This window comes from Convolutriloba macropyga, chromosome 5 (assembly GCF_964194025.1).
Source record: "Convolutriloba macropyga chromosome 5, txConMacr16.3, whole genome shotgun sequence".
Taxonomy (NCBI): domain Eukaryota; kingdom Metazoa; phylum Xenacoelomorpha; order Acoela; family Convolutidae; genus Convolutriloba; species Convolutriloba macropyga.
Window position 1 is genome coordinate 1,212,096 of NC_134472.1, and position 13,794 is coordinate 1,225,889.

General features: G+C 34.5%; 2 protein-coding genes across 5 annotated transcripts in view; one reads left to right on the forward strand and one right to left on the reverse strand.

Moving 5' to 3' along the window:
• LOC142339026 (ATP-dependent translocase ABCB1-like) overlaps positions 1 to 3,102 on the reverse strand; it is a 66,802-nt gene extending 63,700 nt beyond the window's left edge. The window contains exon 1 of one of the 2 annotated variants that reach the window (XM_075388645.1): positions 2,315 to 3,102. In XM_075388645.1, the coding sequence (XP_075244760.1) occupies positions 2,315 to 2,430 (116 nt within the window). In that variant the 5' untranslated portion in view covers positions 2,431 to 3,102. The remainder of the gene's footprint in view (positions 1 to 2,314) is intronic. The other variant, XM_075388646.1, reaches the window with a different exon arrangement.
• Positions 1 to 10,901, forward strand: part of LOC142339027 (calsyntenin-1-like) — a 113,592-nt gene extending 102,691 nt beyond the window's left edge. For all 3 annotated transcript variants that reach the window (XM_075388649.1, XM_075388648.1, XM_075388650.1), the window contains exon 3: positions 7,418 to 10,901. In XM_075388649.1, the coding sequence (XP_075244764.1) occupies positions 7,418 to 10,518 (3,101 nt within the window). In that variant the 3' untranslated portion in view covers positions 10,519 to 10,901. The remainder of the gene's footprint in view (positions 1 to 7,417) is intronic.
• Positions 10,902 to 13,794: the final 2,893 nt, after the last annotated feature.

Genomic DNA, 13,794 nt, shown 5'->3' on the forward strand with positions numbered 1-13,794 from the left:
CAATAACTAAGCCCATCCGGGCCATGCAACAACATCATCCAACAATAAGCATACAGAACAACCCCAACACAGCGGAAAACATACCGGCTACCATCCTGATAGAGTTGGATACCGACCACAATGTCCTGCCAGAGGAGGCAGTACTGACCGACAACAACGCGCACCAAAAACCCCCGCCAACTGAGTCCACAAGAATCGGAGACAACGAAATTAACATCTCCATAGAGCATTCATTATCAGACGACGAGAGATGCAAGATCCCAGAACAAATTGATAGCCCACACTCAAGCTACAGCACAGCCCCTTCTGAGATCCCGGATCGCCCAACTCAAGAGCAAAGTCCTATTTCGTCACTAGACCCAGAGGACATTGAACAATTCAATACAATTTTCGACATCTAACTGCCGAAATTTTGAAAGGAGGGGAGTGTGGTACGGAAGTACCCGACAAGGAAACCAAGACTCAAGTATTATTATAAACACTGTTAATCTCTTATACTATTATTCTATCAAACCACTCGGGCATCTGTTAATTTAGTTATCTTATTCCATTTGGTCTCAAACTCTTTCTTCATCATTCTTGTACGCAGTAAACTTTATATCACTTGTTGTAACACCTTTGCAAAATCTAACATCTGTACATAGCGATGACAGGTATTGTCTGGTCTCGCCTCTATCTCTCTAAGCCGTGAACTTATTCACCGCTTTTTGCCTAAATCGTGAACGAAGTCAGTTGAATTGCGAAAGTTTGGAACTGCTCTTTTATTCATCTTGACAATTATCATTATTATTATTATTATTATTACTATTATTATTATTATTATTATTTTTATTATTATTATTATTATTATTATTATTATTATCATTATTATTATTATTATTATTATTATTATTATTATTATTATTATTATTATTATTATTATTATTATTATTATTATTTTATTATTATTATTATTATTATTATTATTATTACTATTATTACTATTATTATTATTATTATTATTATTATTATTATTATTATTATTAATACTATTATTGTTATTAGTATTATTATTTTTATTATTATTATTATTATTATTATTATTATTACCCTTATTATTATTATTATTATTATTATTATTATTATTATTATTATTATTATTATTCTTATATTCTTATTATTATTATTATTATTATTATTATTATTATTATTATTATTATTATTAATATTATTATCATTATTAATATTATTCTTATTATTGTTATTTTTTTTCTTATTATTATTATTAATATTATTATTAATATTTTTATTATTATTATTGTTGTTGTTATTATTATTATTATTGTTAAAATTATTATTATTATTATTATTATTATTATTATTATTATTATTATTATTATTATTATTATTATTGTTATTTTTATTCTTATTATTATTATTATTATTATTAATATTTTTATTATTATTTTTATCATTATTATTATTATTATTATTATTATGATTAATTTTATTTAAAATATTATTATTATTACTATTATTATTAATAAATTTCTTTCTATATTGTATTATGTATTTTATTTTACTTTTTTAAATTTTTATTGTTATTACTCTCCCTGTTATTTATTTATAGCTTTTGTTAAAAAAATTTATTATCGTTTTATCATTAGTTTTATAGCTTTGAATAACTTCTTGTTACGTTTGTAGAGTTGCATCATGTAAATCACCGCTTCGTCGAATTGTTTTGTACAAAGTTCTTTGCCATTATAGCACCACCCGCCTCAAAATTTTAGCCCCCATTGTATCATACTTACGATAATGGGGGATTTTATAATTTTTCGACCATCACTCACTTCCCGCCATTCTACAAATAGCAGCAGAAAAGATTAGCTGAGCGGAGCAGTCTAATCCCAGAGAAAACTCAGGACAGTGTTTTATCATTTTAAGAGGGTTCTTTGTGCTTAACAATTTATTTTGTCGTTGAGTTGAGCTCTGTTGTTATCCCAACTTGAGTTGATTAAAACTCTGTCTGCAACTGACAAACAGTATCAGTTGTGACCCCAAATCATTGCTACGCTAATGAACGATATCATTCAAATATTCCAATATTTACAGTTTCTCGGGGTTCATGGTTCTCCCCAAAGCTGCTTGGGCGCGGTTTGTTTGCTACTCCCATGGGAACTTTACAAATTAACGGATAATGATTTACTATGTAGTTACACACGTTTAACTGTGGGCGTATAACACAATGAGGGGGGGGGGGGGGGGGAGGAAACGACTCATTTTTTGCATAATCATGGCTACAGCTTCAAGTGGATATATAATTTATAATAACTACTTGTTGTCAATTAAGTTCTCCTCGTCATCTCGTTTGTCGATGCGGTTTGATCCCCCCATTGACTTCTTCTTGGCCTTCTTTCCCCTTCCCTGTTCCCCGCGACTGTTGCCCTCCATTACTCGATTAGACCTCTCTCTGATTCAGGTCTATGATTCTAAAGTCCACAAGATATCTATGATTCTTGAAACTATAAGTGGAAATCAACGTGTTTGAATTGGAAACTGGGCTTGCTTTATTATAAAACCGATCGATCAGCTAAATACTTGAAGTTATCTTCTTTGAAGAGTTAACAAATTAACTAATAATTTTTAGTAAACTATAAACAACTCATAATAAACATAAACAGTATATGAATGAATCTTCATAACGTAGATAGATATTGATTGATCAGTTTGATTTTTGTTTGTTTGTTAATAAACTTTCATGATCGGAAAACAACCTTTCAAATATTAGTTATGCTGATTTTGACAGTTCAAAAACACCCACAAAGTAATGTTTTCCTGTCGCGTGTTTAACCAAACATGTTTGCTTAAATATTGTGTTCGTTCATAAGAAATTGTTGAACTTAATGGCACCATTTTAGTCAAAAACTCTAAAGCAAGCAATAAGAGGTCCAGCGTCAATTCTGGGCTTGGCATTTAAAACAGTAAAAAGTTGGATCTATCGCACGTTTTGGATCTATCCAGACATGTTTTTTTGTGGTGTTTTTTTGAACTATTCGCCGCAATCTTTTTGCAATGTTTTTGAAAATTGTAATAATACCGAAGTTGAGGTCCAGACCAAAATGACTTTTGATCAGACCGTCTCAGACAAAACTCATCTCTGATAAGATTATCGTGCGCTCGAAATATTGTGCGCGCTTGAAGACAACTTTGGTCAGACTAGTTTAGGACAATTGTCCAGACTTTCGTACTAACGTGGTCCAAGCCATTGTCCAAATGATGTTACTGTGAGCATCGGATTTGATTGAACGAAAAACTTAATAAAGACTGAGTCGGCACTGAGCTGTGTATTTACAGTTGGGACAAACTGATTCAATACATTCATATCCCTCGATTATCATCTGTGTACGTATGGAATATGCACCAAGACTAATTCCACAGGATATAAATTTATCACACAAATAATGAATTGTTTCTCATCTCAGCAACCGTGATAATCAATTTTTAAAAATTGATCAGTATCTGATCTCAGATATGCAACCACAACAAAATCAAACTTTTATAATAATTTTGAAATATGCGCTTAAGAAAAACAAAATAGATCTTTGCTTTAAAAAAATAATTGCTAAATTGACCTGCGATTGCCTCGCACTGTATTTTTTTTTCTGATTTGAAGCGAATTCCTAGCCACGGTGGAATAAGTTTGCTTTTTCTAATCTTCTATATCAAAACTTTGGCCTCAACTTTTCATCTTGCTCAATGACTCCATTTTTGAAACTAGTGAAAACGGACAAAATTTTGGTCCCACAATTGTTAGTTTCGAATTAGAAAAAAAAGACCCGGAAGTGATTGTTCACGAAATTTGGGAAGGCCGGAAAAAATTGGAGACTTTCAGAACCGGCAATAACTTTATTGTTTACTAATGTCTTACTTTAACAGAAAAAGTTTGTCATCTTGACTAGTGCTCTTGACATCTTGACATCGCTGGTTGCGATTACTTTATTTTAAAATAAATTCTTGTTTTATTTAAAATGTTACTTTTATTTTTCATTTTTCAAGGAACCAATAAACTCAAATAGCCGCTATTATAAACACCTCGGTCCCGCTTTTGAAAAGAATGGACTCGATTAGATATTGGGGAATAAAGGGTAATTGCCTGACTTTTGTGCTTCAAATAACAGATCGTTTTGAAATCTCTTTCCATTGAGAAGAGAACAAAAGTTTTTAGGAGCAATCAGTAGCAAAACTACTGAGTGCTGAAACACAGTTCATCGATTTAGGATCATATTTTGCATTAAAACATTTATTCATTCTATGTTTTATTTTTTGATAGCTTTATTATCTCTATTTTTGGTTTGAATTCGAAGCTTAAGGAAGTTGTTGTTTTAGTTTTTGCTCAGTTGGTCACAGACCTATACAAAAAAACTTCATCAAACCTGCAAATTATTATTAGAAGAAAAGAAGAACGATGAATTCTGGAAACTAAAAATTACTACCGCAAAACTGCTTCACTGAATCTGCCATTTTCGGCAGTATGATCAGAGCCTAAGTAAAAAAATTTTGCAACCAAATTTTTGTTTCTAAATAAGCAATCTTCAAGTCAGAGCACTTCTTTCTGCTATGAAAAATTTGTAAAAATATCTAAATTGTGAGGTAAACATTGAGTTGATCTTTGATTTTTAAGAAAGATATCTAGTGTAAAACAAAATATTCGCTGGAATCACATGAGAATAATTTAAGCAATATTTGTTTCTTTTATACTGAATGAAGGAATTTAAGAAAATTACTTTATATGAGTTTCTTGTTTTAGCAAATACATATGAATTATTGTTTGCTGAACAGTTAATGGCAAAAAATTGTATTTCTAATCTTTGAAAAAGCATTCATAAATTGTTATATGCAGATTTTATTTCTTTTCAGTAGCAATTCAACGGGCTAGGAATTTTTGGTCTCACATTTCTCCAACAAAATGTGAGTAAAATATGCTAGCATAAATTTGTTTGTTCAGAAAATTTACGAGTGCTTTTGATGTCATCTCAGACCATCAGAGGTAATGTCTTTTGAAAAGTTTTGACTTCGTCGTTTTGGCAAAACATTATGACGCCTAAACTTTCAGCCAATTTCAGAGCATTTTTGCAAACGTTTAACTATTTTCTGGATCATATAAGCTGTTTGTGGACTCTAAACTGTTTTTACATCTGCTGTGTCCGAAATCGATTTCAGGCATTGTCAAATGTCCTTAGCTGTTTACTTGCTTATCTAATATGAGAAATGCAGACAAAAACTTAACCTAAAATAAATAGGTAGAAAGAAGTCTTTTGGTTAATTTTCAAAGTTTAACGTGAAAATTTAGGAAAGTCAAAACCTAGTACATAAGACGCCCTGTTGTTGAACATTAACAGCTATGCTATTTAAATTCAATGTGTAGATTGAAGCACATATAATCTAAACTTGTGGACTCTTGAAGTAAAATATATAAATACAGATCTGGACATTTTGAGTTTTTTTCAAAACAAGTTTTTTTTTGTTTTTTTTTTCACAGCTTAATATCAAAACAGATTATTTTTGCTTGTTTAATTTGCCATCTTAGAGCACTTTAGAGCACTTATTACTAAGCGCCTGGTATAACCTGGTTATGGGTTTTCTACAATTGTTTTGAAGCAAAAGTCTTTGTTTTAAAATGGAATAAAAATTTAACCAACTCTATCCAGCAGTGTTGTAAACTCTGATTTCAAAAATCTTTAGCCATGGATGTCATTTTGTTTGCAATTTTTTTCCGCACGGTTTTTCGCGACTTCTGTATTCTTATTTCCCCCCTCATTACTGCATTCATTTTTGTTTTGTAAGATGACTATTATGCTTTTTAACGAGCGTTATATTTGATATTGAGGTGTAGCGTTTGGAAATTTGAGTGATTTATTGTGTTACTCCGGATAAACTGATCAAGCGATTCGATTTTTATCAAAGTTTTAGCTTTCATTTTTGCCATTATGCTCTGCGAACATCACCATTTTGCAAAATCATGTTTGGAAATTGACTGCAGTTAACAGTTTTCAATTTGTACCCAAATACTAAAACAAGGTCTATAGAACTGATTGCTTCAATGACAAATTTTCTCTCACTAACCCTACACTAATCCTTTTGTTGTCTTCTCTTTTTTGCGAGTTGCTTGAGCTTTTATCAGTTTTGCCATTATTTTTCCGGCTCATATTAGCGATAAGAGTCTTGCACGTTTATTGTGTTATTGATTCAGCGTTTAATCCAACATTTGCTCACTACTTTGGATTAAAAAGTAGCCAGATACTGAGAAATTTTCGCCAGTAAATCGTGAAAATATAGAAAGCTTTGCTCTAACAAAGATGCTTTTTATGGAAAATATTTTTTGTTCAATTTTCCGTTGGATTTTCTGAGGACGAAATTTCATAAGTGTAAAGCCATACCATTCCATTTCAGATAGTTTATTAAAAAAATGTCAATTTTTGTTATAATACTTAGTAATTTCTGGTTTTTCGGGTTTATAATCGATTCAAATACTATCCAGATAAAAAATAATTTTTTATTTGGTTTTTGTACCAGAGCATTTCCATTCTCTCGGACATAAGGCACACCGATAAAGCGCGCCATTTTGTTTCTGTTTATGTTCTAATGATGACATTCATCTAGTAAAACCTTTGCAATCATCCCGAAAATGTCTCAACTTTTTTATTTCCGTGAAAAATGAAAAACACTGCGTCAACGGACAAAGCTAGTCATTTTCAAATATGTTGAAAATTTTTTGAACCATAAAAGTAAAGATAAGATATCTTAGTGAAAAATGTTTGCCTTGCAAGCTGTGGAAACGAATTTTGCGCAAATGCTAACGTGTCTACCATTGTCTACCACAGGATGTAATATAATGCATTGCCTACCGCCAAAATGGAATGTTGTAATTTTCTTCGCATCCTTTCATCTTAGAGTTTTTGCACTAGGTTTCCAGAATATTCCTAATTCTAATTCTTTCCTTATTTTAATGAGACAATAGGCTTTTTTCTTATATTTTATCCATTTTTGTCTTCTTGGTTTTTCAATGTTTATCAAATTTTATATCAGATTTTCAGCTTTTTCTTACTGTCAACAACTCTGTCCCCACGTTCTGCACTAAAATTGTACTGACAGCATATTCTCAAATTTTTCCATATAATAAACTAGTAGAATATACATTATAATCGGATAAAGTGTTTCGAACTTTAAAACCTTAATTGCCCATCAACTTTCTCTTAAAAATGAAGCCTAAAAATCAAATCGTGAAAGACCAACCTGTTGGCTTTTGTGATTTTAATTGAAATGTCTGCTATTGATTTGCATAAGCTTTTTTCCTTTGATAATTTAATTGCAACAATGAATAAAAAAATATTTCTAGACAGATAACAACAATTGATCTTGATCTAATATTTGGTTTCAGTTCCAACTGCCGAGAAGAAACTTGACGAAGTTGACAATACGAAGTTGCCCAATTCTTTTCCCGATCAATATTTGTCACAAGTTGACACGAAACCCTACAGCGATGGGACAACTGAAAAACCAACCGCCTCTGCCGTCCCCGACGAAAGAACGGAACCCGAGACGAAAAACATTGATGAAGCCATGACCAGTACCATCAAACCAACCCAAAGTTCCGACTTAACAACCAGCGACCCAAACACCTTCCGAATACAATCGCACTACAGCGGAATAGCTGTTGAAAATACTCTGGATTCTATTACATTGGTACCACCTTTGGTTTTAGACCGCAAAATTTGCGAAATTGAGTTGAAAGGAAACGAACCGCCAGCTTTCAGATTTGAGCTGAACCAATATGAGAACGAATTGCTCATAATTCCTTTGCGTCAATTAAATTGTGAAGAAAGACAAACTTATCAGTTCGATTTAACTTTCACAGACTGTTCTGAGAAAAAGCGACGATCAAATCGAAGCACGTTCTTTGTTGTTGTTTACGATGTGAATGAATTTGTTCCCGAATTTGAAGCGCAAAAGTATGAATTTTCAGTGGAGTCAGGCGAGCGGTTTTCTCATATTTTTGAAGCGTTTGATCACGATTGTGACCAGACTTACTCTTCGATTTGTGAGTACAATTTGAGACTGACAAGTGGTCAAGAAAGGGTTCCTTTTAGGTTCAGTTCTATTGTTAAGGGCAAACTCCACTCAACAAAAAGTTTAGATTTCAGTAGCCAAGCTAACTATTCATTTCACATTCAAGCTAAGGATTGTGGAAATAAAATTTCAAGACTAATTCCAGTTACTGTGAAAGTCGAGCCGCCGTGCAATTTGGGTTGGAAAGATATCAAAAATGTTACTATTAACTCCCATTTAGCTTGTCTATTACCCGAAGCACACTTTGAAAGCTGTCGATTCAACTGCTCCTCATTCGCAATTGAAAGCGAACTGGTACCTGGAACATCAGGGTGTCTTTTAGAATCCGAGGAGGCCAGATTGCAACGATGTCCAGGAATCGGGGATAACCTACTGGAAACGGGTCTGGGACCCGAGGCCAGACAGATTTACACCTTCCACGGTACGCTAACTGCTTTGGAAATAGTTCCGATTGCTGAAATTATGCCGGAAAAATTTGGTTTTGCAACTTGGTTGCAACCCGAGAAATTTAACGAGGGGGAGTTAGACCAAGATGACAGGGGTAAACAAACAATAATATGCCAAACTGATACTGAGGGTAAAAACAGACATCATTTTCACTTTTACTTACACAACTGTAATGTTGGCTTAACTTGGCACAAACCAACGTTCCGACGCGACAGTTTAAGAATCGAAACTAGGACCCAATTTCATTGGTCTACGAGACATATTTGCGAAGATGCAAAGTGGCATTATATTGTTCTGAATGTTGACACGCATAACTCAGTGAACCTTTTTGTGGACGGGAAACCACAAAATTTATCAAATTCTAGGTTTGGAGAGCCCTTTGTGAATTTAAATCAATCTGTATCGTGGACTATTGGCGCTTGCTGGCATGGAAAAGAGGGTGTTAACAATGGGGAATTTGTTCAGCATTATCAGGGAAAAATGGCGTCGTTGAATTACATCCCTAGCGAGCATCAAAATGAAGAACCTTGTGATCGGAAATGTCTGGAATATCTGGATTACCTTACAACCCATAATGAGGAGGCACATGTTATAAACGAGGAGCGAAGTGGGGGCAAATCGCGACAAAAATTATCCGGTCTAGAAAACACTACATGGCTTCAATTTGAACAAATGGCGCGGAATGTTCATTATATTAACACAGCCAGTTTCGACAGTAGTTTTTCCCGACTTGTTAAAGTGGAATCAACGGCTGTGTGTTACAAGGTCGATACAGGGGAAGTTAGAAAGTTTCATCAGGCTTTTAACATCACTGTGACTCCTAATGACGATAACCTAATTATACGGACCCAATCTAATTTCTATTCCTATAGCAACGAGACCCTTAACGGGGGAGTCAGGCTATTCCCAGAAGTGAGGTTCGATATGGATTTTGATGATAAACAAAAGCGGAAAATTGAGTCTTGCAGCATGAAAATTTTACCCCCGCTTGAGGGAATCAATCGAGATGAAGGCTTGTCCATAGCAGGGGAAATACCGGATATAATTCTACTCAAAACCCCCGACGGGGCTCAAGAAATTATCAGGGGACCTGTAGCCGCCTCCGTGGAAATTTTCGAAAGGACTCTGTCCAGTTTAATTTATTACACTAGTCTGGCAAATAAGAACACACGGCGCAAATTCCAACTGATTTGCGAAGACCAAAATCGCAGGAAAAGCAATCTTTCAATTGATATTCACACAAAACTACCCGCCAGCAGAGACAAACAGCAATTATTTTTGGCCGACAGCGGCGAACCAAAATCCTTGAAGCGATCCGGTGGAACATTCTTTCACTCGCCGGCGCCGGTTCGGTTTCCGACAGGCCCTGCATCCGAGAGCTTTGAGCATATAAATCCACACGCGGTGTTGGCACCGCAATCTCTGCACGCTCGTCGGACGATGCAGTTTGATGAGCTGGCTTCCGAGAGCAAACCAAACCAATCCGGACAAATCAAGACATTCGATATTGTTGTTGTCGCGATGCTCACAACGGCTGGGATTATCCTAATTGTGTTTATGCTTTTGTACAGCATCTATCGAAGCCGAATGAGGAATTTCCGACTATCCGAAGACGCTTCTTATGACATTGGCGAATGCCCGGGTTGTGCGAGCCCAGGTGTACGGACCCGGATGTTTGCAAGCGACAGTTCGCCCGACTTGTTGACAATCACTGAGAACCCTTTGCCCAATAATCAACCCAAAGGAAACACGGCAGCCGCGCCTCAAAATTCGGCCGATTTTCTAATCAACCCAAACTTTGTCAAGTCCCACACTTTGCATGAGTTTCCCAGCAGTACTCAAATAGAGGATATATACAATGGCCGTGGAAGGGACACATTTTACATGAGCAGTGGTCGAAATGCTACTTCTAGTGAATTCGACGATTATTTTGACGAGATGGAAATTGACACTTCAAATCTGTAGATACAGCTTCTTCTTCTTCATTTTTATAGAATCCAATTTTGTACGGAAACTTATCAACAGTTGCGAGGTTTTGCTTCTTCAGTCCATGCGTAGCCTCAAAAATAGTTGCATAATCCATGTTTCAATTGGATGTATAGGTCACCTGACACTGTCTGAAGTCACTGAGAACTTCTGACGTTTATTGAGAACCGTCTAGCGGTTGAGCCAGAACTTCTAAATGTCTTTAGCACAGTCACGTGACGTTGCTTGAAACGCAATTAGCAAGTTTTAAAATGCCCTGAACTTTGGAATCTGCGACTGTATATAGGAAAATCGTGCATTCTAGAATCTGACATTGCAACATTTTAAAACTTGCACGTACGTGTTTCAACTGTTCAACAATATCCCCACTGATAATGTAGGCTGTTTTAAACAAAATTATTCCTTTCATTTTAAGAAAAATTAAACATGCACGATGTTGCGTAATCTAGACAATATGATTTTAATGCAAAAACAAACGATTCAAAATTGAAATTCAGCGTTGTTTGGCGTTGTATAGTTGTAAGACAATCACAAAAGTGAGGAGATTAAGGGTTCGAGCCCCAGTACCAGACCCTTTTCTTTTGTCTGAAGTAAGACTTGGCCCAATTCATTAATTAATAGACCGATTAATCAGTCTATTGATCATAAAGAGAATTTTAGAATTGCATTTGAAATCGGTCAATACTAATTTGCGGTTTCTGTTAAGTCAAATGGGGGGGGGGGGGTATTGTTGAACAGCTCCCAAATATTAAATGCCTCATAATAGAACATTTTCAATGCTGACTAAAATAATTTGACTAGTTCTAGAAATCAAATTCGATCATTTATAATTTATGTTACATGTTATAAACGCGGACGGAACTATTTGTTCTCGTATACTGCTATATATTTATTTTTGAGATATTTCAAAGGTGAAATCTGCTTTAAATCGCTACTCATTTTGTTCAAGGTGACGTGAGGTTTGGATAAAGTTCAGAAGTTATTTTTGATATGAAGCTTTATTGTGATAGTGCAGTAATTGATTGTTAACGATTAGAAACCAGCAATGCTATTGTTAGTTGCACAATGTATGTAACCAATTTTAGTTATAACTCAAGCATTTTTCATGAGCGTTGAGTGATATCAGAGTGATGCGAATTATTTTTTGGTTGCTAAGTGAACTGTGTAGTAGAGCTTCCTGCAGTAGAGCTTCTGTTTAACCTGCTAGCCATTTAATAATCAGAATCTCTGGTGACCGAATAGATGATTTCTGATCAGTTTTTTGGATGGAGGAAACAGTTTAAGAAGTTTTAAAAGATATCGATAAGCTCCAATAGGAATCCATTAATTACAAGGAAGTTTCTTCTGGTCTCTGGGTTAAAAATAAGAATCCAAATTTTCGGGTCAAATTATCTTGGAAATTTCCGCAGTTAATATTTTACCGCTATCAAGTCCAATATGGCAAAGCAAGGAGTACCCTTAATGTGCGTCGGCACATAAAATTCTTACCTAGCTTATGTCATGTTTGTTCCGAACCACTTCAGTGGGGAGGAACTAATACTCAAATGGGTTTGTATTTTTTGTTCAGTCAATTTTGTCCGATCGATATATTCATCGTAGAGTGATGAGTGGAATCATCAAAAGGTCCGTCCAGCGTAGAATATACAAAAAAGATTTTATTTAATTTTGTTCTTGAGTTATCGAGGTTGAAAATTTTATGAACATTTGACTGATCTTCGTTGCTTTTGCTCATATTTTCCGTATTTTTACGCACTTTGTTGCCAATTTTTCAAAAAAAGCATTAGAATTGTTAACAATAGTGTTGTTAGTTTTAAACCTAAAGATAGAAGAATGTTTTTGAACTGTTTGATTCAATTTTAGGGCTATCTATATCTCAAAATTTAGCATCCTTTTAATCAATAACAGCACTAAATAAGCGTCTTTAGTCCACTTTGTTTAAGTTACCAGATAAACGCACCTAAAAAGTGCTGACACATTCTTCGGTAAATCCAAATCGGGCTAGTTTTGCTTGCACTTCCTTTGAGAGTTTTTCTGAATTAAAATTTTGCCTGTTTTTTGCAAATTTAACTCGATTTTCAATTGTTTTTGATATATCGTGTTTTTGTCAAACTATCGATATCCATAATATTCGGAAAAATAACCTGTTCCTAAAATACAATAAGCAATAGCAACCCTAGTGTTTGTCTAAAAAATTATAATCAGAATTTATTTTCAAAATTATTTTATAAAATAATTTTGAAATTTCAATTTTTTTTTTAATTCTTTTCTCATTTTTTGTCAACTACAAATTCAAACTGTTCCGATCAAGGCTTTTAAATGACAAGTCCAACTAGCTAACTAAGGAGTTTCAGGAAAACCTATCTAGCTTTTCAGTCGAAAGCTTACGGTCCTGTTGACTTTTAAAAATACTTTTGTTTTCAAAAAAAACAGTGGATTTTCAGCTGTCACTTTTCTTCTCTTTTTAGTCAAATTATAGCTTAAGCTAAACAAAGGCAGGTGGCATCGTCTCTGTAGTACATTAAATAAAAAACTTATTGCGGTTTTACGTTTTAGGTAAGGGTTTTACGGCTTTGATACTACAAATTGTCATAAAAAACACAGTTTTTGGACATTTTCCCATCTCTGAGGTCCTTTTTCATGCCTTGTCAGTTTAATGAGAGTTCAGATAGAACTTTATTGGCCTTCAAAACGAAGGAAGCCACACAAATGTTTGATATGGTTGCTAAAATTGCCAACAAAAGTTGTCTCCGCGATGAATACGTTGAATGGTCTGCACTTGACTGTCAATGGTGCTGCATTTTTGTGCACAAATCATGCCTTGGAATTAGTGGAAATGTTAAACTGGGAAACCTCCTATAGAGCAGCGATATTTGCTCTAAAAATCATCAATGAATTTCGTTGCAAAGATCAAAGCATTAAAAGACGATTTGGGAACGAGTTAAAACGATTGAGGAAAGAATAAACAACAGAACGACCCCAGTTGAAAATCCATTATGTAGTCTATACATTAGGTCTGGGCCCTCATCTATCTGAATCGATTTTTACTGAAGTCTGGCGTCCCTGTCGCAAACCAAGTCAAGCCGAGTCACTATTGCGAATAGCGAGTGAAGTGTTTTCTCTAAAAGGGGAATCGGTCGGCGGCAAACATTTGTTGAGCGGAATAGTCGGAATCACAATCGGTCGCTTGTTGCTCTCTTGTTTGCGTCGTAACTAGCTTTCGTCATTCCCTTTTAGACGTCAATGTTGCTGTCATGC